Source organism: Neofelis nebulosa, chromosome 18 (assembly GCF_028018385.1).
Source record: "Neofelis nebulosa isolate mNeoNeb1 chromosome 18, mNeoNeb1.pri, whole genome shotgun sequence".
Classification (NCBI taxonomy): Eukaryota; Metazoa; Chordata; class Mammalia; order Carnivora; family Felidae; genus Neofelis; species Neofelis nebulosa.
The window spans coordinates 1,494,809-1,518,886 of record NC_080799.1 but is presented as its reverse complement, the minus strand read 5'-3'; the positions used below and the strand labels follow the sequence as shown (position 1 = coordinate 1,518,886).

At 60.9% G+C, this 24,078-nt stretch overlaps 1 protein-coding gene across 6 annotated transcripts in view; it reads left to right on the top strand.

Moving 5' to 3' along the window:
* Positions 1-24,078, top strand: part of MAD1L1 (mitotic arrest deficient 1 like 1) — a 318,460-nt gene that overhangs the window by 159,181 nt on the left and 135,201 nt on the right. For 4 of the 6 annotated variants that reach the window (XM_058712035.1, XM_058712033.1, XM_058712038.1 and 1 more), the window contains 2 exons: positions 9,327-9,467; positions 22,428-22,484. In XM_058712035.1, the coding sequence (XP_058568018.1) occupies positions 9,327-9,467; positions 22,428-22,484 (198 nt within the window). The remainder of the gene's footprint in view (positions 1-9,326; positions 9,468-22,427; positions 22,485-24,078) is intronic. The other 2 variants (XM_058712036.1, XM_058712034.1) reach the window with 2 other exon arrangements.

Here is a 24,078-nt window from a genome sequence, read left to right as displayed (position 1 = left end):
AAGTATTTCCTCCGGCATGGACCTGATGCCGAGGGACCACCTCACTTTCTCCGAGCGTGACACCGTATTCATTACACGTTCACTTCCAAAGAACACTTTGCCGGGGGACACCTGAGTGACTCAGCCGCTTGAGGGTCTGACTCTTGATTTTGGCTCAGGTCACGGTCTCGGGGTCTGTGGGATCAAGCCCCACGTCAGGCTCTGTGCTGACAGTGTGGAGCCTGCTTGGGGCTCTGCCCGTCTCTCTCAAAATAAGGAGATAAACTTAAAAAAAATTCTCTTGCCGCGTGTGGAATTCTCGGTTGGCTACCCGCGCCCTTTGAGCCTGTACTCGTGCTGCCTTTTGACTCGCACCGGGTGAGCTCATGAGTAAGTCACCCCCTTCCTGGGGCCAGTCCCCTGTCCACTTTCTCCTGTCCAGCTCTTTGTACTTTTTTCTTCCTCTGGAACAGTTTCGGGTCTACAAAAAAGCAGAGAAGACGGTACAGAGATGGCTTCTGTATTATTTCCCCCACCCCACAGTTTCGCCTAACACTAACATCCTGAATTTTCCCGGGGCATGTCTGACACGATGAATACACCAGTATGGGTACGTGATCTCTAATTAACGGCCATGGTTTATGGTAAGGTTGACTCTTGTGCGGGTCTGTGAGCTTTGGCAAATACATGTCATTTATGCTGACACGTAAATATCATTTGCGCACATGTATGTATGACTGCTTCCGTCTTCTGCAAGAGATTTTAAGGAGTTGGTATCATTTCTTGATTAAATAGTTGGTGGAATTCACCAGGGAAACCATTGGAGTCTGGTGCCTTCTTTTTAGGAAGGTTATTATCAATTCAACTTCATTCAATAGACAGAAGCCAACTCAGATTTTCTGTTTCTCTTCTTGCAAATTGCGATCATTGGTGCCTTTTAAGGATTTGGTCCATTACACATAAGTTACGAAGTTTTGGGGCACGGATTTGTTCCTAATAATCTTACTCTTTTTCACGTTACTGGGATTGATAGCGATGACCTTTCGCTCACATCCAGTGTTAGCAATTTGTGTCTTTTCTGTTTTGTCTTGTCTTCTCTGGTTGTGACGCGGTCAGCACGTTAGAGGCTTTTCAATGTCGTTGATCTTCTCAAAGAACCAACTTTTGGTTTTGTTGATTTTTCTCAATTGTTTTCCTGTTTTCAGTTTCACTGATTCCTGTTCTAATTTTCATCGTTTCTTTTCTTTTGCTCGGTTTAGGCTTACCTTACTCTTCTTTCTTTCGTTTTCTAAGACAGAAGCTTTGATGATTGATTTTGGATTTTTTTCCTAAAATAGCATTCAGTGCTATCCATTCCCTCGAAGCCCTGCTTTTGCTACACGTTGTGATAAGTTGGTTTTCATTTCATCTTGTTAAAAATACTGTCCTATTTCTCTTAGGATTTCTGTGACCCGTGTGTTATTTAGATAAGCGTTGTTTAATCTCTAAATATTTTGGGATTTTCCAGCCATCTTCCTATTACTGATTTCCAGTTTAATTCTAGAGCGCTCTGAAAGCTTACTTGGTGTGATTTCTGCCCTTTTCAGTGTGTTTGGTTGTGTTTTACGGCCCAGAGTGTGGTCTGTCTTGGTGAATGTTCCACGCGAGCTGGAGAGGAATGTGTGTCCTACCGTTGGCGTATGAAGTATTTTGTCAGTGTCAATTAGATCCAGTTGATTGATGGTGCCATTTGGTTCAACTACATCCTTACTGATTTTCTGCCTCCTGGATCTGTCAATTACTGATGGAGGGCACGGAAGTCTCCAGCTACACCAGGAGATATGTCTGTTTCTCCTTGAAGTTTTATCAGTTTTGCCTCACGTATCTTGACCCTCTATTGTAAGGCGCATACGTGTTTAGGGTTGGTAAATCTTTGGGGGAATGTTGACCCCTTTATCATTATGTAGTCCCCCTCTTATCTCCATAGGTGTTTCTGTGTCCTGAGGTCTGCTTGGCCCAAGATTGGTAAAGCTTCCCCTTGAGCTTTGCTGTCTTTTGACTGAGGTTAGCATGACATATCTTTCTCCACCCTTTAACTTTTCTGTCTGTGTTTGTATATGTGCAGTAGGTTTTTTATAGACATATAATTGGACCCGTTCTAATCCACGTTGACGGTATCTTCCGGTTGGCGTGTTTAGATCGCTCGCATTGATACCGAGGCACTTTGTTTGGCCGCTGTGATGTGGTTCGCATTTTCCACGTGGACACTTGTTCTTTGGTCCTTTTGGACTCTTCTGTGTCGATGTGCCTTGTTTGGTTTTAGCCGAGCATTTCACGGGACTCTCTTTTTCTCTCGTTTTCTCTGGTAACTCATGAGTTACGGGTCTTAAGTCCTGTGTTGTCATGCTCACCCCAGAACTGGCAGCTTGGCGGAAGTCTGAGTCCATCCTTAGACGGTACTGTCCCCCCGCACAGGTAGCGCGGTGCCTTGCACCAGGTGTCCCAAGTCCCCTCCCCCCGTCCCTTGTGACAGCGCTGGTCTCCTGAGGCCTTGCTAACCCTGCTCCTGTGAGCATAGTCTGTTAGAGCAGGTAAGACCCGGAAGGTGAGAGAGACTGCTTGCCCCTCACCTGCTCCTTCTCCGAAGCTCCGCCTTTCTTTACACCGATCCGACTTCGGACTGCTACGCACCTTTTAATATTTCTTGCGGGGCAGGTGTACCCCGACGGATCCCGCGTACTGTTTTTGTCTGAGGATGCCTTTATTTCCCCTCTGCCTCTGAAGGGTGATTTCACTGGATGCAGAGTTCTGGGCGAGGCAGGTTTTTGTCTGCTCAAGTAGACATCCCTCCCCGCCCCGGCCCCGGCCCCGGCCCCGGTGTCTCACGTGCTGCCTGCCTCTGGCGGGATTTCTCTGTCTTCGGTTTTCAGGGTTTGAATATGATTTGCCGGGTGTAGGTTTTTTGGTGTTTATCTTGCTTGTGGTCCTCTGAGCTCCCTGCACCTGGGGTTGGGTGGCGTTCTGGAAAGTCTCCCGTTCAGAGGGGTGTTTCCTCTGCTCCCGGTGTCATGGTGCAGAGCCCACCCCTATCGTAACTGGCCCTCGTTCTGGGGCGCAGCGTTCCTCATCATTTCTCTCTCTGCGTCTCAGTTGGGGAAGTTTCTGTTGACACGTGTCTGTCTTCGTTTTCTCGTACCCATTTTTGCCCCATCTTTGCCTGTGTTGTTTTGTTCTTTTTCTTATTTTTGACTTGGTTGCTGGCTCATTAATTTTCAGCTTTCAGCTTTTCTAATAGAGACACTGAATTTATAAGTTTCCTGCTGTGTTCTTTTTTCTTGCATCTTTTTCCCTCCCTTTTATATTTTTCTCGGTTTCTTCTCTTTTAGAGGTTCCTGGGCATATTTAATAGACTGGGTGAACTATCTTTATCCCTTTGGGAGCAATTTAAGGCTCCAGGCCTCCCTTAAATGCTTTTATTATATGTTATATTCTTTTCCCCCTGAATTTCTATTTTTAATTGGTATTTTTTCAGTAGAGAAGTTGAGAAGTCATGAAATCCTGAACGAGTAGGCAGTAAGAAGTTCACCTGTCCCTGCCCCGTCTGCCCAACCCCCCCCCCCCCCCCCGAACACCTGCCTGGAGGCAGCCAGGGGTCTGGTTCGGCTTGCACAGGCCGCGTGGGTGTGGGTGTGTGCACACGCGCATGGTTTACTCTCGTATCTCCTTAAGAAAAGTGTCGTGCCCCGCACCTCCTCTGCAGCCTTAGCGTCTCGTAGGTATTTAAGTATCTAGTGTTGGTCGCCGCTCATTTCTTGTTAGTGGGTGACGAGCAGGTTCATTCTGCCTTTTCCTCCCCGACCCGTGAGTCAGGCGCCCTGCGATCTCACAGTTATGGCTGTGGTAGCACGTGGCGCTAGTGCGTCGCTCGTGTTCCTTTCTTCTTTCTCGGTCTGGCTTTCCGTGACCACTTGCCTTCGGCAATACGTCTTGTGTGGTCTCCTCCAGTGAAGTCGTTGCTGGTGAGCAGCTCCCTACCGCCCCAGACTGTGTGTCGCCGCGGACGGGCACGTCTGGCGGCCTTCCCGTGGCCAGCCTGCTGCGGGGGCCGCATTCACGCATGTGGGTGTCTGCCCTCCCAGGGCGCATCCCATCCGCCCCCGCCCCTCGCGCACTCTGCAGGGTCTGCGATCTTCTGCAGCCGAGGGTGGGCGCTTCTAATCCATTCTGGAAGTTTCTCAGCCGTCGTGGCCTTGACTGTTGCCCTCCGTCCGAGGTGCTGTTTCTCCCTGATTTTGATAGAAACCCTCAGCCTCCCAGTGCTCCCGTCACCCAGCCGCTGCCTCCTCTTTCCGGTTTGTCCTTTGTCTGCTTTCTGCTCCGTTCCTCAGATTTCAGCCACATCTGAATCGCCGTTCTACTTGTTCACGTTTTTGAATTGTTATTTTACCTTGTTGAGCTTTAATTTGCATTTTGGCTTTGTTTTTAAATTTGCTTGTTTCTTTGATGTACTGTTTCTCGCTAATAATTTAATAAGTCCCTTTCTTTATTATTTTGAATGTACCGTGCATATTTTCTATTTCTGCTTCCGATTATTTTATTACCCGAGTACTGTGGGTTTAACTCTCCTAATTCCAGTGCTGGCTGGTCCATTTTCATTTTTTTTGTGTGATTTATTTGTATTTTTTACCGTTACCTTACGGTCCTTAGAACTTTCTCTTTGCGACTTGTTTGATGGGCAGAGCGTGGTCCTGCTTTCCCAGCCTGGATCTCTGCGTGTGCTCGTGCCACGAGCCTGCTCGCACTGTGGTCTTGCGGTGCTGTGCACGGTTAATCCGCCGGCAGTCAGCGCTGTGTGTGCCTGTGTGGGTAGGTACCACCATCTGTTTCTTTGTAAGGTTTGCCCCCTGTGCACACCGACTTTTTTGGTCCTGGTTCTCTGCTCTCGTCTCCCACCCGGTTCGGGCACCTGCAGGAAGGGACTGGTTCCAGTCCCTCCCCGGGAGACGCCTGCTCCGGGCTCCAGGGCCGGCCGCGCCCCCCGGACTCAGGAGGAGCCCAGGAGACTCAGGGGTCAGTTTACGTGAGGGCGGCACGTGCGAGGGGCCGTGTTTGTTAGGACCACGTGCCGGGGTGTCTGTGCCTGGGAGCCCGTGGAGTAGGGCGGCTCTGGTCTTTGGGAACCCAGGAGGACACAGCTCATCTGACACCAGTCAGGGCGAGCGTGCGTAGGAGCAGCGCCTCCCCTCTGGCCTCGGTCCCCGTCGTGGCCTGCCATTGCCTGAGGAGACGGGCTCTGAGCCCTGAACCAGACTCCGCGGTGCCTGCCGCTGCCGCTGCCTGGGGATTGCTGGGGTTTGCTGTCTGGGCATACGCGGGAGGAGCTCCAAGAGGGGCATCCCAGGGGATCTGTCACCCAGGGTTTGCACCGGTCGGGGTTTCATGTCGGGGGCTCGGTCTGTGATGTGGCGGCTTAGGGTCAGACGCGCCTCCCTGGCCTCAGAACAGGAAGGCTTTGGGCTGGAGGGGAGGAGACGGCCGGAAGAGAGACCCCTGACCCCAGAAGAGAGGCCCCAGGGACTGTGCCTGCTGGATGTCCCTCACTGGTTTTTCGGACTTTGCACCTTTCCCCGTGTCCTCCCTCCTTCCTGCACCCTCTCGGGGAAATTACAAAAGCCTGCATCCCGGCCCAGCGTTGGGGGCTGGAGCGCTGGTGTCCCTGGGCATCGCGTTGGTGACCATGGCCCGTGGGACTGCAGAGGCGGGGGTCTGGGTCCCCGGGACCAGCCAGGGGTGAGAGGCGGCAGTGGGGCCTGCTGCTGGCAGGCCTGTCCCGTGAACAGAGCTGTCCTTGGGACAGAGGCAGGATTGGCTAGCACGGCCCGGCCAGTGTGGGCCCCAAGGGCAGGGAGGACAGCGGACGTCGCCTTCCCAGGCAGACCTGTCTGCCCAGCCCCATGGAGAAGAAGTTACCGCTCCTGGTGGAAGGTACTTTGGGCGGTGGGGAGCGGCCGCGGCTGAGATGCATACCGCCGGGGTCTGGGGGAAGGCCCGCGTCCGGGGCCCGCCAGCGTTGGTTTCGCTGTTCTGAGCTGCCCGCAGAGGGGCTCTGGCTTCCGCATCAGTAGATACAAGCCCGACAAAGTAGGGCATGTTTTTCAAACGCTCTTGGCTTTCCAGAGCATGTCAGCTGGTTGCCGTGGATCCTCGGTCTCCACGCCCACGGCCCCTGGGGTCGGCATCCTTCCTGCGGGAGACCCCAGACCCTTGGTGCGTGCGCAGCCCCTGTGCCTCAGCTTCCTGTCCAGAAGGCTGAGGCCTGCCTCGATGGCCACTCATTGCCAGCGTTGGGGCTGGCTGTGCACCGTCGCACAGCACCGCCTACCAGCCCTGTCCCCTCATTTCTGCTGAGGAAGGAAGCATTTAGTTTGTCCAGAGCCCCTGGTCTCTGCCCTCCTCAGGTTCCGGCCCCTTACTGGGAGCATTCCAGAGCTTCCAGAAGATTCCTCCTGTCCCTGGTACCAACCTGCCTGCGGGGCTCAGCGCTGGTTGGGGAGGTGGGCCGGAAGACAGGACGGCTGGGCAGGGTCTTGAGCCGTCAGTCCTGCGTCTGTCCTGGAGTCGGGCACTGGCCCGTCAGCCCTTGGCGGGGAGGGAGGCTCCGTGTCCTGGAGGCCCGGGGGCAGGAGGGCCGGTGACTGTTACCCACACGCGAGGCTGCCGGGCCAGCGCGCTCCTTCCCAGACGGCTGGGGCGGCGAGGGCGGGGCGGGGCCTGGAGTTCATCTGCGTGTGGGCGACCGGCCCTGCCCTCATCCACGCGTGGAGCTGCCAATGACTCTGTGACCAGCAGGCATGCTCGAAGTCACACGGGACTGCTCTGCGCCCGGCGGCAAGTGTCCCCTTCTACTTCTTCGGGCGAGTCTCTGAGGCCTCCTCGTGGACCGGATGCCTGTTTGTTCAGAGATTAATCATCGGCATTTGCTCAAGTGGAAACAAAGCAAACTTTACCACAAGCAGAATTGGTCATTAAAAAGTCATTATCAAATAAAACCAGCACACTTGGTCTTTTGCTTTTCCTGGTAATGACAAAGCGACGTCTTTAACGGGAACGAACGACAAACTTGCTCCCAAACGTTTTCCTCCTCGCCGGCCGAGGCGCCCGCAGACCCGATGAAGAGTGCCGTGCTGGAAGGCGGGTTGTGGGGATTTATTGGTCAATCAGGGAGACGATCACAGCTTGCTCAGGAAGGCAAGTCCCCCCGCCCGGGCCCCCCCGGGGCGCCCGCACTCTGGTAGGGACGACTCCGGTAACCAGCTCGAGCCATAAAAGTCAATACGAAGATAAAGGATTTCAATAAAATTGTGACACTCGATAAACCTTCCTGTGGAAACAAATTTCCCACGGACATGCGACCAGTTCCAGTTGGATTTGTAACTTTAATTTCTCGGTGAATTTCTTGTCATCAGCTAATTGTGCGGTCCGCGGCAGGGCGAAGACCGAGTCTGAGGCTCGTGAGCCCTGTGCCTTCCCCCAGTCCCACCCGAGAAGAAGGGGCCTCTCCAACCCAGAGGACGTTGAGTGGGGGGGGCTGTTTCGGGGCCGTGAAGGTGCCTGTGCGGACTGTCCCTGTGGTGCGCCTGGTCGCCCCGCCCTGATGGGACAGCGGCCGAGAGCCGGGCCGGCGCAGAGCCCGGCGGTGCCGGGGCCGGAGCAGGTGCGCCGTGAACCCGTGGAGGTGTGTTTGGCGACACGGATGAGGCCACTGGGCCTCGTTCACGGGGCGGCGCGTGGACGCTGCATCCGTGACGGCGTCAGCCCTCAGGTCCGCTGTGTGTGAGCGGGGATTAACCCACTGATCTGGGAACCGATGCCGGGGATGACTGCTGTGGCCTCGGGGCCCCGGCTGGAGCAGAGTCGGGCCAGACCTGGCCCGTGCACACCCCGCCCTTCCTCCCTGGGCTGTGCTGCCCCAGGCAGAGCCCCGGAGCTCCGTGTCCCGCAGCAGCGGCATCTCTGGGCGCCTGCGTGCGATAGAGACCCTCAGGCCCCAGCCCGGTCTGCGGAGCTGACCCCCGGGACACTGGCCCACGTGAAGCTCTGAGACGCGTGCGCCGGTGCACCTGGGTGTCTGCGGGGTGATGGGATTTTCTCCCTGCGGGCTTCCCAGGTGACAGCAGCCTGCAGAATGTGGGGCGGGAGAGCAGGTGCCAGCCCCAGCTCAGGCCTGTGTTAGGGCCGAGGAAGAATCCAGGTTCCTAGGGCACGAGAATGGACGGTGGGCAGCCCACAGGGGAGACAGAGGCCCCTTTCTGGGTACGGGTGCCCTCTGTGCAGACCCTCCAGAGCCGCTCGGCTGCTGGACCGAGGGGCACCTCGGGTCTCTGCGACTTTCCCTGGCTGGCCTCCAGGAGGTTGTCTCCCCGCACGAACATCTGAGGAAGGGATCTTCCAGTCCTGGGCAGGAGAAGCCGCCCATGCCTCCCAGGGCCCCTGACTCTGGTTCACACTCAGCCTTAATAAGCGTTTCTGGCAGGACACCCCTGAGCAGTGGCTTCTCTGTGGTGCTTGGTCCTGATGCAGTGGCATCGGTACATCCTTCCCCGAAACCTGGTGCGTCTTTGCAGGGGGCTCTCCCTTTGTGCAAGAAATGGAGAAAGGGTGCCGGGCCTGGCTGGTGCCCAGTGACACATCTGTGGCCTGAGATTGGGGCCCCAGGCATCCTGTGAGCTGTGTGGGGAGACAGGGAGCTTGCTAAGGCCAGAGCTAATGAGTGGGGAGCCAGGGGCGGTTCGCGTCTGGGTGGAAGGAACGTGCATCCCGCTTCTTGCTCCCACCCGGTCGCCTGCTGCTTGGATGGATCCGTCCTCTCTCCCGACTGCTGCGTGCAGCCTGGCCCAGAGGCCAGGTCAGGAGTCACGGGCGGTGGGGCATTCAAACCCACGGCCTGGCCTGGTCCCGCCGCCGCTGCGTTCCTGGGACCGTGTCTGGAGTTTGGCGGCCCCCCGGGGCTGGCGGGATGGGATAGAGGGCCTCTGCGCAGCTGGGGCAGTCGGCAGGCCCGGGGGGAGGGGGCTCTGGCCACGACAGGCCTCCATAGACCCTGCAGCTCGAGGCCGGGCGGTCGTGGGGAGCACCCGGGCCCAGCCCGGCCTTGGGCTGTGCTCGGGCTGCTGGTTCAGAGCCGCTCAGGCCCCGTCTTGGCCTCACGGGGCTCTGGGAGGATCCAAACGCCCCTCAGCCCGTTGAGAGGCCGCGTGAGCCCCCCACCCTCCTGCTGCCTCCGCGTGGCGTCTGCTGTCACGTCGTGCGTGTTCCTCCGGGGTCCCGTCACCGTCCCCGGCCTGACCGCCTGCTGTGTATGCCCACAGGAGCGAGACGGCATGCGTGCCATCCTGGGGTCCTACGACAGCGAGCTGACCCCGGCCGAGTACTCGCCCCAGCTGACCCGTCGGATGCGTGAGGCCGAGGACATGGTCCAGAAGGTGCACGCGCACAGCTCGGAGATGGAGGTGAGTGTGCGGGCGGGCCCGGCGCGGGCGGGCTCCACGCCCCGACCGGCGGCCGGGGGAGGGGGGCCGCCAAGGGGCCGTGGCAGTGCTGTCGCGTGCAGACCTTCAGCGGTGGTTCGAATGAATGGCTGTTCCTGCCGCACCCAGCGAGTCGCCGTAAGCATCAGCGTGTTAATAGCCATCTGGTTACGGCACACCAGGTGCCGTGTGGAACGTTACCGAGGAGAGATTTGCGGGGAAGGCTCTCTGACCCCTTCGGTCCTCCCTGGCGTGTTTTACGTGAGAGCTCCCTCTTGTCCGTGTGCCGTGTGCACCCTCCTCACTTAAGTACGAGGCCCACGGTTCTGGCACCTCCAGGGCCGCGTTTGGGGTGATGGGGTGATGGGGGTGACTTGAGAACCTACGGGCTGGCACGGTTAAACCCGTCTCACCTTTCCGGGCCTGCACGCGGTCTGTCTCACCGGCTCTGGTAACCTCCACGAGGGCTCACCAGGGCCCGAGCGGCTGCCTGCAGGGAGGAGCAGGCTCGGGGGGGCTGGCCGCCAGGCATTCCCCAGCCAGGCTCCCCGCTCCCTGTCCCTGGCCGTTCTGGAACATCAACAAGCAGGTGGAGAGAAGCTCGCTGCCTTCAGGTGCCCGCGATTGGCAGCCGGCCCCCTTTGGGGGAGCGCAGGCAGTGGTTGGGTCCCAGTGGTGCACCCTGGGGGTCGGGCCTGGACCCTGTCCAGCCCTTCTCAGAGGCCCGGGTCCCCTGTGGAGTGCTGTGTGCCTCCTGGCCCCCAGCAGGTGGCAGCAGACGAAGCACCAGGTCCTGCTCCGTTCAGGCCTGCGGGGGGGCGGGGGGTGGGGTGGGGTGTGGGGGCTCCCCAGCCCTGTCTCCTTCTCTCATCGCCAAGACTCTCCTGGCCTCCCTCTGGCCTCTCTCAGAACCTGTGCCAGGAGAAGAGGAGGGTGTCCTCCCCCTCCTCCCCGGGAGGCCGAGGTGGCTGCCTGGCACATGTCACGGGAGGGTGCGGGGTAGGGGTGAGGATGGGGGTCTGGGGCAGGGGTGGGGTGGCGATGCCCACCACGTGCCAAGTCTCAGAGCTCCTTCTGCCGGGGGACTCGGTGCCTGACGAGTTCAGTCCCGTGCCAGCTGCTGCTGGCACTCAGGGACCCCTGCTCTCGAGTTGGCTGTGGGACCAGGACCCATCACGCGGTGTGAGGGAGCCGGTGGGGGAGCCCCGTCTCGCCCACTTGCGGTGACGTGTGTCACCCCCGCAGCGAGGCCCACGCCGTCTGATCAGGGTGTGGGGTGGGACGCGGTGCTCTGGTGGCCGGAGCAGGGGCAGCCTGGCCGCTTGCCGGGACCGCAGGGCTCCCTGCCGCGCACGTGCGCAGAGAGGCGCACACGCAGCCAGTGGCGCTTTGTGCGCTTGGAGGAGGGCGGTGGCTCTTTAGCGGGGGTCTCGCGTGGAAGGGAAGAGGCGGAGACGCGCCAGATACCGCGTTCCCCTGCTCCTTCCGTGCGGCCCGTCGGTGGCACGGAGACCGGGCTCGCTCAGTGGCCGCCTGGCAACTAGCGACCGTTCTCACGCAGGCTCTCCCGTGGCACCAGGACCGCCCCGGTTCCCCCGTGAGAGGCACCCCTGACCCGCTTGTCACCCAGGAGGAGGTCTGGGTTAGGGAGAAGGGGCCCCAGCTTTAGGAACTAAGCCCATAGCAACACAAGGAGGGGCTTTGGTGGGTGGGGGGGGGGTCTTGGGTTCAGGAAAGTCTTGGGGCGAGCTCCCAGATGACGTGGACGTCATGCCTGCCATCGGCGACACCAGCAGGAACGGGGTGGGCACCGTGCGGCAGCTGGAGCCAGACCGGGGACCCAGGGCCAGCTCTGCCTCTCCTGTTGTCACCTTCTGTGACCGGCGTCCATCTCCTGACGGGTGTTGTCCTGTCCTGTCCCCTGGCCCCGTGGGTGGTGGCTCTCTCTGCAGAACAGGGGAGGAGGGAGAGCACCCGGGGGGCATTTCCCCGTGCTCGGGTCAGGCAGGGCGAGGGTCCCGGCTCAGGCTGCGGATGCAGTCCCTCTGAAAGCTAGCAAACAGGTCCCTCGGGAGCTGGTGGGGTCGGGAGAGAAGGGCACGGTGCTGCTGTGCTGGGCCCTGTGGGTGGTGGTGGTGGACTGTGAGTCGGGGTCTGCTCTGTTTAGTTTTCTGCCCGCTCCCGGGTCTGGGAGCCTCATGGACGTGCCAGAAGGCAGGGACAGAGCCTTACTTTAAGGTGAGGCACCGAAACCCAGATGCTGGCCTGACCTGCGTTTGGCCCCGACACGCTCCCGTGGAGCCGAGTCCTGCAGACCCAGGCGTCCCGTTGATGGAGGGCGGGCACGTGAGGGTGCCGGTGGGTTCACGGTCTTCATAGGGAGCGTCTGCTCTCTGGCGGCCTGAGGGGCCTGGCCAGACCCTCCTTCCATCTCCAGCCTGACCGGTTTGGGGGACAGACCTCCGGGTCCAGACTGTCCCCCGCAGGGCAGCTCGTCACGGGCACGCAGGGTCCCCGAAGCCCTTTCTCCCGTCTCTCAGCCGTGGGGCTGCGCTCCAGACAGGAGTCCCGACCCCTCCCTGCCTGCAGGCCTGGGCTGCGACCTCAGCTCTGCCTACCTGCTTCCTGACCCCCAGCGGGCAGGCAGCCTCGGGAGAGGCCTGGGGCCCAGTGTCGGGCTTGGGCCGGGACGGCCTGCTGGTCCAGTCCAGCGGCCGCAAGGTAGGGAACAGTCACGGGTGCCCCAGCCTTGCCTCCGCGCCCCCCCCCCCCCCCGCCCCCCAGGGTCACAGAGGCCACATGCTGACCCCGGATCCTGTAGGCCACAGAGTGCCTCCCTCCAGGGTTCAGGGGCTGTTTTCCCGTTCTTATTTATTAAACAGGAACATTTTATGTATCAGGATCTCGGAGAGCTTCAAAAGCTGCTCCAGGGGGCCTGACAGAAGTTTATTGGTTGAGCATCGTGTGTTGGCACACAGTGAAAAGTTACGTAACTTCATAGAACCTGGTTGTTAAGGTTCCTTAGTGCCTCCCAGTCAAGCCATCCGTCACGGCGCCGATGCAGGCAAAGCGCCGGGGGCACACGGAGGCCCAGGACGAGCAGCCTTGTGCCGAGCGCTCGCTGGCGAGCCCCCGGAGTCGCTCCCATTTTGTTCAACCGCCTTAAGGAGCCGCGGGGAGCCGCGAGGTGCGTGCAGGGAGAACACCCCCACAGCCCGCGGGGTCCGATTACGGCGGCGGATTAACTCTCCGCAGCTCCCCGCCCGCCTGACGGATTGCCGGTCTGGAAGGCAAGGTCCAGGGGGACCGAGGGAGAGAACATCGTTGCCATGCCGCCGCTTGGCGCGCCTGGCGGGGGTGGGGCGTCCACCTCTCTCTCTGCCTCTGCCCACCGCCACCTGCTGCTTTTCCCTTTCGTTTCCGGGCGGGCTCTTTCCTTCCTTGTCGTCTTTGTGTTCGGTCCTCACGCTGTCCTTAACGTCTTCTCTCTCTCACCCCCCGCTCTCTGCCACGGCTGCCACCTGCGCTCCAGCCCTCATCCCGGGCCCCCGTGGCTCCTCACTCGGGTCAGCGGGTCAGCCTTGTCCGTAGAGGGCCAGGTGGTAAGTTCCGTGGGCTGTGGGGCCACACGGTCGGCTCTGTGGCTGTGGCAGCTGGAAGGCAGCTTCGGGCCATCTGTGGATGGTGGGGGCTGCTGTGTCCCACTGAAACTTTACTGGCAAAACAGGTGGGGGGGCCTGGAATTGGGAGGCCGGCTGTAGTTGTCGGATGCCTGGTCTAGCCCCGGCTCTTCCTGGGACCCCCGGGATGCTGCTGCTTGATGTGAAGCCACCCCAACAGCGTGGGGCTCCCGGGCCCGGTTGGGTGGCACTGGGCCCCACGCGGCCTGTCCAGCACAGCACGCGGTATGCCCTCACACGGGCCGCGCCAGTGGGCCCCCCTGTTCACTGATGGGAAGGATGGGGGCGGGGCGAGTTTGACGAGGTCCCTGCTTCTTTCCAGGCGCTGCAGTTCCCTCGCTGAGCTTAATCGGGTGGTTCTAACGTGGAGCACGTCTGAGTCCGGCAGACATGGCCCAGTGAGGCGGACCGGGGAATGCTGAGATTGGGAGAATCCCAGCGGCCCGTCTTCTAGCGAAGTTGGTGCCACTTTGCGTGGAGTTTATTTATTCCATTTAATAAAGCGGCTGCAGAGGTTGATAGCGCGCGTCACGAACCTTCCTCCGTCGACCGAGCTATAAATATGCAGCTCGTGCTGCTCTGATCCAACATATCAGCCCGATTTGTTTTTCCAGTTTATTTAATTAAAACAGATAATGGTGCCGTTGGCTTCAGGAAGGTGTGAGGAAAAATCCTGATTTCACACGGCGGTGGGCCCGAAAGCGCTGCCCTCTTCCAGCACGGGGAGGATGGCCGCCCCGATGCTACCAGCCGCCCGCCCCACGCTGCCTCTGCGAGGGTCCGACCGCAGTGCTTGCGCCCTCCTGCCCTGGCTGCGGGAGGGGTGGTTTGGCCTCCGGACGAACCCCGGGGAGCTCACAGATCCGCGCTACTTACAAACGCCGTCTGGTCGTTCTCCTTGCACAAAGACCTCAGGGTGACTGTCCTGGAAAAAAGCGCCCACGACACCGTGGAAAATCTCGAGGCAGCGTTAAACTGTATTACAGACAAGGGGAAACAAGCAGGGGTGAGTGAGAAGGGCCGGGCCCGGGGAACCCTCCGTGGGGAATGCTCCCCAGCGTGCGGGTATGAGACCCAGGGGAGGCAGACGTCGTGGGGAGGCACTGGCTCCTGTGCTCGGGACAGAGGCGGGAGGCCCGTGCAGGACGCCTCACGGAGCCCCGGCCTGCGCGTGTCACTACCGGCCGCCCCGTGGGTCGGGCCGCTGCCCCCTCCTGCGCCCTGAGAAGGGCGGGCGCTAGGCTTGCGGAGCCGGCTGCCGCCAGCTCCGCTGATGTGTGATCGGCCCACACGAAACGACAGACACCCAAGGGGTGCGGGGTGGTGCCACGCTGACCCCACCGCTGTGGCTCGTCGTCGCCCCTGCGTCGCCCGGCCTCCCCCACCGGTCATTTTTGTAGCGGGAGCAGAGTGTGATGTGCTGTCTTGGCGGATCCAAGCTCGTGACGCCGAATCATCAGCGTGCTCCTGTCCCCTTGCTGCGTGTGAGGCCCCCACGTCTCATTCCCCTCACGCCCGGAAGCGAGTACGCTCTCACCCGCACCCCGTTTCTCCCACCTGGCCCCGGCCGACCGCCTTGCCGCTCTCCCTTCCTGCCAGCTGGGCGTCCTCAGGGTCTGCGTGTCCGTGAGGGTTTGCAGCGTTTTCACGTGTCTTCCTTCCTTTTCGCTTCACGCAGTGTCCTCCGGGTTCCTTCGTCTTGTCACAGATGACGGCGTCTCATCCTTTTCTGAAGCTAAGCAACGCTCCATCGTGTATGGGTAGCGCGTTTGTCCGCCGTCCACTGGCGGCGCCTCGCCTCGGCTGTTTGCGTGTCTGGGCCGCCGTGAGTCGGGCCGCGGAGAACCTGGGCGTCCGGGCCTTCTTTGAGAGGGAGCTTTCGTTTCCTTTTGACACGTTCCCAGAACGGGAACACCGGATCGTGCGGGTCATACTTGTAGTTTTAAGGTTTTGAGGAGCCTCCGCACGGTTTCCCCTGGCGGCTGCGCCCGTTTGCGGTCCCCCCAGCGGCGCGCGACGCGTCCCTCAGCGACGCTCGCCGTCTCTCGTCTCGTTTAGCACACCCGCCCTCGCCAGCTTGAGGGGCACCTGACCGGTCCCGACGTGCGTGTGCCTGATGCTGTGTGTGCTGAGCGCCTTGTCGTGGACCTGCCGGCCGGCCGCGTTTGCGGCGCCCTGTCACGGATTGGCTGGGCGTCCGTGTTCTCGGGGAAAACTGTGCATCCTTTGCCCACTGTTTGTTTGGGTGTTTGGTGATTTGATATTGGGTCGCACGAGTTCCTTACATACGCGGTTGTTAACCCCTTATCCACGTACGGGTCGCAAATTCTGTCTCCCACCACCTTCCGTTTTGTCAGTGGTTTCCTGTGCGGGCAGAAGATTTTTAGTTGGATTCAGAGCCACCGGTTTGTTTTTGCCTTTGTTGCCTGTGCTTTTGATATCAAATAAAAAAAAAAAAAAAAAAGAAAACCATCACAAAGATGAATGAGCCTTTCCCGTTTTCTTCTTGGACTTTTGTGGTTCCGGGTCCGTGTTTGGAGTTGATTTTGCGCGTGTGGTGTAAGACTAGGGGTCCACTACTGTTCCTTTGCATGTGGACATCCAGTTTCCTCAAGGCTGTTCCTTGAAGAGCCTGTCCTTTCCCCGTTGTGAATCCTTGACAGCTTTACTTCTGGGCTCCCTGTTCTGCCCCGTCGGTCTGCATGTCTGTTCTTGTGCGGGCGTTACTCCGTCTTGATTACTGCGGCTTCGTGGCAGCTTGAAATCAGGAAGTGTGATGCCTCCAGCCTCGCCGTCCTTATTTAAGATTTCTTTAGCTATTCAGGGTCTTCTGAGGTTCGGTACATATTTTAGGATTACTTTTTCTGTTTTTGTGACAAATGCCATAGAGATTGCATTGAATCCGGAGTTTCCTTTGGGTAACGGACATTTTAAAAAACGTATATATTAATTTATTTTGAGCGAGAGAGAGGAAGAGAGAGCATGAGGGAGGGAGGGGCAGAGAGAGAGGGAGAGAGAGCATCCCAGGCAGGCTCCGTGCTGTCAGTGCAGAGCCTGATGTGGGCCTCGAATTCACAAACCGGGAGATCACGACCTGAGCCGAAAGCAGCAGTTGACTGCTTAACCGGCTGAGCCACCCAGGTGCCCCAGGTAATATGGACGTTTTAACAGTATTAGGTCTTCCAGTCCGAGAGCGTGGAATGACTTTTTATTTGTTTGTGTTTTGTTCGGTTTCTTTGGTCAGTGTTTTACAGTTTTCAGTCTATAGGTCTTTCACCTCCTCCCTTAGATTTATTTCTGGGTATTTTATTGCTTTTTTAATGCTGATGCAACAGAATTGTTTGTTTCCTTGTTCAGATTGTTCGCTGTCAGCCTATAGAAACGCATCTGACTTTTGCGACGTGAGTTACGAATCCCGTGACTCTACTGAATTCGTTGGTTACCTCTAACAGTTTTCTGGTGGCGTCTCATTTCCCGCATGTACGGTCATGTCGCCTGCAGGGACAGTTTTACTTACTCCTTGCTGACTGGGACGTCTGTTTCTTTTTCTTGTCTGATTGCTGTGGCCAGGACTTCGAGTACTGTGTTGAGTAAGCATGGAGACGGTGGGTGGTACCTAATTAATTGTTATCATGAAAGCGTGTTGATTTTTGTCAGGTGTTTTCTTTGTATCTGTTGAAACGATCGTATGATTTTTATGCTACATTCTGTTAATATGTTGCGTGCCGTCGCTTGATTTGCGGATGTTGAGCCGTCTTTGCATCCCAGGGATAAATCCCACTTGGTCACGGTATGTCATCCTTTTAACGTGCTGTGGAGTGTGGTTTTCTAGTACTTTGTTGAGGATTTCTGCATCTGTGTTCATCAGGATACCGGCCTGTGGTTTTCTTGTAGCGTCCTTGTCTGGCTTTGCCTCGGGCTAATCTTGGCCTCGTAAGATGTTTGGAAGTGTTCTTTTCTCTTCCGTAGTTTTGGAGGAGTTTGAGAAGGATTGGTAATAATTCTTGAACTGGTCTCGGGCCTTTCTTTGTTGGGAGATTTTTTTGTTATTACTGATTCAGCCTTCTTGTTATTGTTCTGTTTGTATCTTCTGTTTCTTTGTGGTTTATCCTCCAGAGCTTGTGCGTTTCTAGGAGTTCATTTGTTTCTTTCTGATCGTTTGCTTTGTTGGTAATTGTATCTAGTAGTCTCTTAACGACTCTTGGCACCTTCGAGTGGTCTCTTGTAATACGTCCTCCCTTGTTTCTGGTTTAAGTCTGTCAGACTTATTTTTAACTGAGTTTCACTAAATGTTTGTTCGTTTTGGTTATTTTTTCAAGACACCGGCTTAGTTTTGGTCATCTTTTCCGTCCTCACCAATGGAGAGTTATCTCAGTCCACCCTCTGTGGGGTGACAGCTGGAGACCCCTGTCCGGCCACCTTGCTGGCGTCCCAGCCCAGTGCTTCTCCTGGCTCATTGTGGGGATGCAGCACCTTTGGGACTGGCCTCTGGTTGTCTCGCTCCAGATTAAACCTGTGGCAGTGGTTCTCAAACTCGGTGCACATTTGGATGGCTGTGGGCCCCTTCCTCAGAGGTGTGGGGGGTGCTGGGCTGAAACGCTGTACCTGTGGCGAGCTCCCGGGCGACGGGGCAGCCCCGGTCCCTGGTCACGCTGAGAGCCCCGCCCCAGCATGAGCCCCCGGGGCTGCCACACGGGAGGGACCGAGCCCTGCACGGGGTCCCGGGCTTCTCCACGGAGCGCCTCACAGGGCTGGGCGTGCTCTGGGGCTGGGAGAGGCGCTGGCTGCCCGGGTCACAGGGCTGGCCTCGGTGGCGTGGACGCCTCTACCTGACGGGCTGCGGCAGCCGCGGCCGGCTGGCTTCGGGCCGTCACCTGGCCCTGTGAGCAGGCTGCCCGCTTAAGGTGCCCGCGGGTCTGTTTTGTGGCCGCCGTCCACGCTGGGGGTGCGGGCGGCTCTGCTCGCCCCTCGCGGCCTCTGCTGGGCAGAAAGCACGAGTGGGTCTGGGTCCTGCACCCGGCGGGGCCCGCGGACCCGCAAGTGCGGCAGAGCAGAGGGGCCAGTGGCCCGAGGCCTCCGGCTCCTTCCCTGCACGTGCCCTGCGACTTTGGGCGTGCCCCCTCCGTGGGCTCTGACTTCCCCTCCTCCTGGCCGGGTGTCCTCGCGTCCTCCCGGCTTGGTCGGCCAGCTGCGGCAGCCTGTCGCGGCCTGCGGGGACTGCCCCTCGGCCGTGCCCGGGCTCACGCGCTGGCAGGGCGCTGGCTCTTCATACATAGCAGCTTCTCACCTCTGGGTAAAAATAGCGACGCGAGGTCTTGGTGCAGCCTCTGCCTGTCACAAGTGGCGCGTGGGCCTGGGGCACGAGTCTGAGTGCAGCGGCCACCCGGGGGCCCGGCCGGAGGACGTGTCCCCGCACCGGGAAGTGCCGTGTGAGCTGCTGGGCTGACGCGGCTCTGTGGCCACCCCGGCCTCTCCGCACGCCCCGTCCCCCTCACACGTGCTCCCGGGCGTGCTGCCTCCACGCACGGGCACTCCTGCCAGCCTCTCTGATTTGCAGACCCCCGGTCGGCTGGGCTGCAGCTCCAGGGTCCGAGGCCTCCCGCGGCTGCTGCGAGCGTCTGTTCCCCGCAGGTGGTGCCTCCAGCCTTGTCACTGCGACCGGCCCTGTGGACTAGCCTGCTGCTCCCTGGCCCCCGCCTCCCTTCTTAGCCCCCTGCCAGCTCCGTGCCTGCAGAGCCCCCCTCTTGCCATCACCTCAGGACCCCCCCGGCGTGGAGGACGAGCACCAGTGTGAGGTCACTGGTCACGGGCAGGCCAGGGGCCGGCAGGGTCACAGGAGTGACACCTGACTCCCGTGCAAGGCACGCGGTCCTGCCTGTGGAGGACACACGCCTACTCCTGCAGCACCCACTCCCCCACCCCCCCTCCCCCGCCCAGGTCCCCAGAGTGTGAACGCCGGCTGCAGGGAGGAAGCTGCCCCTCCTGGGAGCCTGGCCAGAAACTGCAGTGTGTGTGCCCCACTTGGACTCCGTCCAGAACACGGGCAGTGACCACTGCTCCCCGGCCCCCAGCCCTCATGCACCTGTGCAGGGGCTTCAGGCGCACCGGGTGCACGTCCTCCTCTCTTGGGCCGTGAGCCCGGCCCTCTGTGTGGCCTCAGCTCCTCGGGTGTTGTGAGTGGAACATCCCAGGGGGCGTGTGGGTGGCCGGGTGGCGCTCTGCTGCTCAGGGGACAGCCCGGCTCTAGCACAAGTGTCAGGGATGCGGCCGGAGTCACCGCAGGGCCAGGCCGGTGCTGCCGGACAGGCCGGCCCAGCAAGCAGCTGCCGTCTGTGAAGATGGGACCCCACGGGCAGAATCGTGTCTGCCCACCGCCTCGGTCGGTGCTGCTCCCAGCCGTGTTCCCCAGCTGCCCTGGACGTGCCTGCACGGGTGCGGTGACGCCTGTAGGGACAGTACCACAGAACGAGTGACCGGCTGAGGCCCAGTGGATGGGCTTTGACCAGCGGCCTATGTCGTGTCCCCTTCTCAGTCCTCCGGAAAGGCCGGCGTGTTGGAGCTGGTGGGATCTCGGCAGGTGCAGGGGATCGTGGTGTCCGGGCCGGGCCTCCTGCGGGGTGGGTGGACACGGCCGGCATGCCACACGGGCGCCTTGTCCGCGTGGGCCACCGTGACTTAGGCCTGGTCGCTGACCGCACCGCTTCACCTTAGCGTGCTCTGGGGAGGGCGGGGGGGCACATTCACGTACGTGTGCTGTTGGTGGGGGGGGGGGGGGTCTGCGGAAGAGGCGCCAAGCAAGCACTGGAGGAGGCCTGTGTGGCATCGGCTGTTTTGTTCGTGGCCGGCGCGCTAGGAAGGCCCGCGTTTCCTGCTGGGAGAGCTCGCAGAGCGGCCGCCGTCCACAGGCGTCTCACCGGGGGCCCACGCTGGGTCATCAGAGCCCGTCACTCAGGGGCGGTGGGCTGCCGGGGCCGCTCCTCTGCACCCCCGCCCTCTGCGCGGGACGGCCCCTGCATCTCTGGACGCCTCCCTTCTCCCCGGCTCGGCAGCGTGGGGTGGTGCCCCCCCGCCGTCCTGTCGCGTCTGTGGGACACGTGAAGCGTGGCCGGTCCCTCTGGCATTGGCTTCCCGGCCTGGCAGAGGGCGGGAGAGGCTCCCGGCCTCCCTCTGCGGCCCGAGTTTTCCTGAAACTGCCTCGAGGCTCGTCTGCCTCAGGGACACGAGGCGAGCACTCGTTTCCCGACGCCGCGTGGACGCTCCTGCGGACAGGTTTCTGCCACTTACTCTGGTTTCTCGGGGTCTCTGCAGCCCTCGTGCTCTCTTTCGTATAGCAGCCCCGTTTCATAGCCCGGGTCACACGAACGCCCAAGGAGCACGCCGCCCGGGTCCGCCTCACGCGGCGGCTGGGAGTTTGAGCGGAGCGCGGAGCATCGTGGATCGGCCTCTGCCTGTTCGTCCTGGCGTCCGGGCCTTGGCTCACCTGTGTCCTCGCAGAGGCCGTAGTGAAGTGTCCCACACACGTCGGCGGAGTTCTGGCCTCACCACCTGGCCGGGGGGCCCTCTCTGCGGCCTGGAGGTCCCAGTGGCCACCACCGCGTTTCTGTGGCTGGCTCGCCGAGCGTGCGTGCAGGCCTGTGGCCGGCTCCCGGCGTGGCCACGGGCAGACGCGGCCCTGCACTCTCTGCCTCTCCCGGCTGACCTCACACGGGGGCCGCCGGCCGCACCTCTGTGTGCACGGCCGCGCCACAGCGTGCTGGGTCACCCCTGCCGGAGGGCGGGGGGGGGGGGCAGCCGGCGGTTTCGGATCTCAGCTCTGCGGTGCCGGCAGGGGCGGTTTTGCGTCCATCAGCTGGGCGCACGGTTCGGTTTCCTGGGAGCTCATCGTGGTCTGGGTCGCCGAGCGAGAGGGGAAAGCCAAATCACCTTCCCGAGCGGTTCCCTGGTTTTTAACCCTCCCCGCCATGGGACAGGGCCTCAGGCCCAGCGCTTGGTCCTGATGCTGGTGTGCGTTTTCGGTTTTCAGCTGGGTTTCGTAGCTGGAGTTTTGGGGCTGCCGTGCCGTGGCAACGATTCTGTGCCGCCCGCACTCGCCCCGTTCTCGGTTCTCTTGAGAATGTCGCTCTGGGTTCGCGCGGGCTCACAAAGTACCCACGAGCTTTTAGCGGGAGCCCTGGCCTCGGAAGGGTTGGCGCACGCGGACATCGTCACGAGAGACGCGTGTCTCCCGCGGCCTGAGGACCCAGTGCCGCCGGCCTCTCCCTTCGCGCCTCAGGAGCCGCGTCCTGGGACCCTCCAGAGTGTCCTGAGAGTCACGGCAGGAGTGACAGCTGTGTGTCTGTCCCCTGCTGCTCCAGGAAGGACAGGGTCTGCGGTGTGGCAGAGACCCTGTGGCCGCCGCCGGGTCCCCAGCAAGCCCAGTGCTTCTTCAGGGAAGTGGGTTCAGCCTCTCGCTGGCGGTGTCCAAGTAGCGGCCCCTCGACTCCCTTAGTACACCTGCGCTCACTGTTTCCGGGCAGGACGGAGGCCTTTTTCTCTCCCCGCGTGAGCGTTTCCTGGCCTCTTGCTGCTCAGGAGGCGTCAGTGCAGGACCACGGACAAGCCACGCAGCCCACGCTCGTGGGCGTCGAGACTAGGCGCACATGTGAGCCAGCAGCGCCCGGGTGTGCCTGGCCCGGCTCTGGGCGCCGGGGGGCCGCTCTGGAATTTGGTCTGCTCCCTGTTCCACGGTGGCGTCCGTGGAGACGTAGCATGCCGGCTGGACTGGCCAGGCCCGCGCGGCCACCCCTGAGCTCCCGCCTGGGTCCCTGGGACCTGGCCGGGCACCGCCATCGGCTCCCCCGGTCGGGAACCTCCTTTGCCTCTCTGCCCTGGGGCAGTACGGGCCGGGCCCCCGGGACGGTCCTGCTGGTTGGGGGGCGTCCCGGATTTTCCTGGATGTTGGTCCCGTCGGGAAAGTCCCCCTGATTGCTTCTTCCAGAACGTGAGCTTTCCAGGAGGAGGTGGACTGCAGCCCCACTCTTGCAGGGGCGTGGAAACCGCACCCCGGTCGTCTCCACGCATGTAACTGCATCGCTGTTTTGGGCAGCAGGTGTGGGCGTGCGCTTGCGGGTGTCTGCTGGCCGCCCCCCGGTCACCTCCTCCAAACGGCGGGAACGTAGGGCCACCTCCTCGCCCCCAGGGCCCCTGTGCGCAGCAGGCAGCGTGGGCGGTGGAGATGGGCAGCGGGAGGCCCACTGACCCTGCTTTCTGTCTTGTCTTGAAGGCTCAGCTGTCCCAGGCCCTGGAGGAGCTGGGAGGCCAGAAGCAGAGAGCAGACATGGTGAGTCCCTCGGTGGTGGTCTTTGTGGCCACAGGGAGCTCAGGGTGGGGGTGCCTTAGACCCTGGGTGTGAGGAGATCACGTCAGGTGCAAGCCTGGGGGTCCCTGATGGCCACGGCCCTTCCTGTCGTCAGAAACACCGGTGGGAATGGAAAGAGTGTGGTGGGGCTTGGAAGCCGGGTGCTGGGTCCCCAGCGACGGGCTGGTGTGGGGCCGTCCCCTGGTTCACTCTGACTCGGGGCTGACCACACACCTGGTGCCCTAAGTCGTGACCCATCCAACATAGAGCAGACTCGCACACCCTCCTGAGCGGTGCAGGGCCCGCGGCCTGGCGATCCGTGCCTTGGCGCCCACGGCCACGTCGTCCTCAGGCTGTCCCCCAGTGGCCGGCCCACAGCGGCCCCACCTCCTGGGGTGTGCACCCTGCGGTGGCCGCCGGGCTCCACAGCCCCCGTTCCCCTGCTGAGCTTGTGGAGCCCCCCAGCCAGTTGGCAGGTTTCCTCTCTGCGTGTTCTCCTGGGACCATCCCCCCATCTGCCCTGCACCCCCGCCCCCTGGGGCTGCGTGCAGAGCTGGGTGGGGGCAGGGGGCAGGCACCGCCGACCCTGGCCTGGGTGCCCAGTACCAAACGGCTTCCTTACCTTGTGGGACGGACCGCGCCCTTGTGCCACACAAGCCACAAGGCCCGTCGCGCTGCTGCGGTCACGGTCTGGCCTCTGTGGGGACCTAGCCACCAGGGTCACAGGAGGGCCACAGGCCACATTTACAGGTGTGCTGGGACTGCCCCACCCCAGGACGCAAGCCATCCAGTTGGGATCAGGGCTGCGGGGTGAGGAGTTGGGGTGGGCCCTGGGGCGCACAGCGCAGCTCAGGCTTCCTAGTGTGGTGTCATATCTTGTCGGTCCCTGACTTTGAGCGGGTCACCTGGCCTTCACCTGCAAAATAAGAGTGGCCCACAAGGGGACATGCCACGTCCTTGGACTTGTTTCGTCCGTCCTGCAGTTGTCCCCCTGGCCGCTGGGTGTCCTGTCTTAGCACTGCTCTCAGCCATAGCACAGGGCAATGGAACACTCAGGAAGCAGCCGCCTGAGGCTGGCTGTGCTCAGAGCCCCTGACGGGTGGGGGTGAGGGAGAGTTGCAGGGGTGCATGGTGGGCAGTGGTTCCACTGGCCATGCAGAGGTAGATGCAGGGAGAGCATGAGTCCAGGAGTCCGAGATGACAGGGTGGCCTGGGAGGCAGGTGAGGGAGTCATGGGTAGGATGGGAAGATTGGGGAGGGCAAAGCCGGAGAGAAACGTGGGCGTCTGAGGGGCCAGTGGATGCCTGGTGCTGGGTGCCTGGCCCTGGGGTCCGAGCTCCCGAGGCGAGGCCGGCCGGCAAAGCACCTGGGCATGTGTGTGTCCCGGGGGCCGGCGTGCAGAGCCTCAGGTTCGAGCCCTCCCAGGCCACTCCAGCACCCAGGAGCTGGGCCCCCAGGGAGGGCGGCTACACCCATCGGGAGCACATCCTGCTGTCACACACGTGTTGTTCAAAGTGCACGTCGGCCCCGCTGGTCTTTGCGCCTTGGGGGCCCCTGTGGGTGCGTCCCGTGCCCT